Below are 2,526 nucleotides of genomic sequence, written 5' to 3'. Positions count from 1 at the left end.
GTGGCGGGGCCTTTGCGGTTTGCTGCCTGGCCCCAGCCACATCCACTGGAAGGTGTGGGAGGGCTCCACTGGGACTGCAGACTGGTGATGGGGCAGGGCTGAAGCAGAGCTGTGTTACTCATCCATTCCCTTTTAACCAGGCTCTCTGTTCCCTCCTGTGGCAGGCCCTCTTCCTGATTACATTCCCCCCGAAGTGTTCTCCTTCGAGAGCTCCACGGGGTTTACACTCTATGGGATGATGTACAAACCTCATAATCTGCAGCCTGGAAAGAAATACCCCACTGTGCTCTTCATCTACGGCGGGCCTCAGGTGAGTGTGGCGTGTTGGTGAGCAGTGGGATGGGCTGGGCTGGGCTGGGTCACTAGTGCTCTCCTGCATGAGGGAGATAGAACAGGGAATGGGGACTATCTGCATTCCCCTTTCTTCGAGTTCCAGCTCGCCCCCTCCTCCACAGGGACTTCTGTTCTTTGTTTCCACTTCCTCCCCCAACTCTACTGTGTCCTGCGAGGGTCCAAGGCAGCTGGAGTGGGTGAAGGGAAAGAACAGAGATAGTGGAGAGCAGAGCTGCAGGCTCGGAGCTGGGATGTCAGTCAGCAGCTCTATACCTGTTGCTGCTGCAGCGGGGCTCAGTTCAGCTCTTTCTATCTGTGACACAGAATGGCTTGTTTCTGGGGAAAGAGAGTTTCTTTCCTAGCAGGCCACAGGCAGGTAGGAGGGGTCTTGAAAACTACATTATAAAAATGTATATGTAAAGGAGGTAAATATAAATAACTGAAATTGGATTAAGATGTGACATCTGGATTCCATTACATACGTGTTTGTGTCATCGTTTCTCTATTCCAGGTACAGCTAGTGAACAACCGGTTCAAAGGAATCAAGTATTTCCGCTTGAACACTTTGGCCTCTTTAGGCTACGTCGTTGTTGTCATTGACAACAGGGGGTCCTGCCACCGAGGGCTGAAGTTTGAAGGAGCCTTTAAATACAAAATGGTAAGTGGAGCTCTGAGTCTGGCTTTTCGTTGTCCCAGGCTGGAGAGGGCGAGTGTGTTTGGTCACGTGTACAAGCAGGGAGGGCCTGTCCCAGGCTCTGCTGGCTTTGCAGCGTAGCTCTCTGCATGTTGGGAAGGGCATTTTCACACGCAGAGCTAGAATGCAGCCTGACTTCTGTAACAGCAAAAAAGCAAACACTGAAAAATCTGAAATTGTCCCCTAGCAAGGAGACAAATGAAGAAAAAGGCAGTTAAGAGGTGGGTTAGGGTCTTATGGAAGAAAGGGGTCGCTTTCTGTAACAGGCCTAGCACAGTGGAGTGCTGGCATGTGGCTGGGTGCTGCACAAACAGGAGCAGCAAAGATCTGACCTTTGGTGGTTACCTTTGGAAATCCTGAAAATGTAACTCTTGTCTGGAATTAACAGCACTGACTTTCTCTCCCCTCCCAGGGACAAATAGAAATCGACGACCAGGTGGAAGGGCTGCAGTATTTAGCATCGCAGTATGACTTCATTGACTTGGATCGTGTCGGCATCCACGGCTGGTCCTATGGAGGCTACCTCTCCCTGATGGCTTTAATGCAGAGGTCAGATATCTTCAGGGTATGTTCATACACTGACATACTTACTCTGGTGGTGCAGACCGAATTCTTCCCTGAACTATGTAACCTCCCATGGGTGTTCACAGCACAGAGACTTCTGAGCTTGCTCTAGACAAGGGAGGACACAGTGCTCCGGCTGTTCTCTTCAAAACTCCTCTATCACGGTGACTTCAGAGAGAAGTTGCCTTTCTAGCAAGCATTTCTTCCATGGTATTTCTAATTAGTCTTCCAGGCTTTGGTTATTTTTTTGATACTTCACAGACAAGAGATCTGAAAATCTATTCACTCTTTATAGCCAGTGCCTGCCAAGAAGCCACAGTGCCTTTTAAAACCAGCAATCAACTGGTATTGCAAGAGCAGTTGTAAGTTGTTGCGTGACTTGGATTATCTCGGTTCTCTCCACTTGTGTTTCTGTGTGAAGCATGGGGATGAGGCAGTCTTCCTCTGTCAGCCTCTTGGCACAGTTGGGGTCTGCAGAGTCTGGGACTGGTATTCCATTGAGTCTGTACTGGTACAGCTCTGGGACTCAGCTTTTCAGAGGCAACGCTATCAGTACAGTCCCAATAATTAATTATTTGAAGTTGCCAGGAGGCTTCCTGCATTAATGCCAGCAGGGCGCTTTTGAGCAGAACACACTTGCTATCCAAGAGCCTGGCGTGTAAGAGGAGTGGGGGGCTGTATAGCTAGACCAGTTTTACTGGAATATCTGTGAGTCTCTTCTCGTGAACTGGGATGAGGAGGAGCACAGGAGGATCTTCCCTCTCTGGAACTGCATCAGAGAGCTTTAAACTTGGAGTGTTGAGCTTGCAATAACTGAAGTGTGCTGGTATAGCTACAGCAGTCTCGGGTCACCTATGCTGAAGGTACTTTATATAGTGTCAGCTGTGACCGCCTTGTGTCAGCCAAGCTCTGTGTGCTGTGAACTAAGGGAAATG

The 2,526-nt window shown here is 49.4% G+C and overlaps 1 protein-coding gene across 1 annotated transcript in view; it reads left to right on the top strand.

Moving 5' to 3' along the window:
• Positions 1–2,526, top strand: part of DPP8 (dipeptidyl-peptidase 8) — a 20,594-nt gene that overhangs the window by 15,741 nt on the left and 2,327 nt on the right. Inside the window, exons 15-17 of the mRNA XM_010143067.1 lie at positions 165–310; positions 845–991; positions 1,440–1,592. Of these exons, the coding sequence (XP_010141369.1) occupies positions 165–310; positions 845–991; positions 1,440–1,592 (446 nt within the window). The remainder of the gene's footprint in view (positions 1–164; positions 311–844; positions 992–1,439; positions 1,593–2,526) is intronic.

The sequence above is a fragment of the Buceros rhinoceros genome, unplaced genomic scaffold, assembly GCF_000710305.1.
Source record: "Buceros rhinoceros silvestris isolate BGI_N320 unplaced genomic scaffold, ASM71030v1 scaffold39919, whole genome shotgun sequence".
In the NCBI taxonomy this organism is placed as follows: Eukaryota; Metazoa; Chordata; class Aves; order Bucerotiformes; family Bucerotidae; genus Buceros; species Buceros rhinoceros.
Note: the sequence above shows the minus strand (reverse complement) of the source record. Positions and strands in the feature narration are given on the sequence as shown.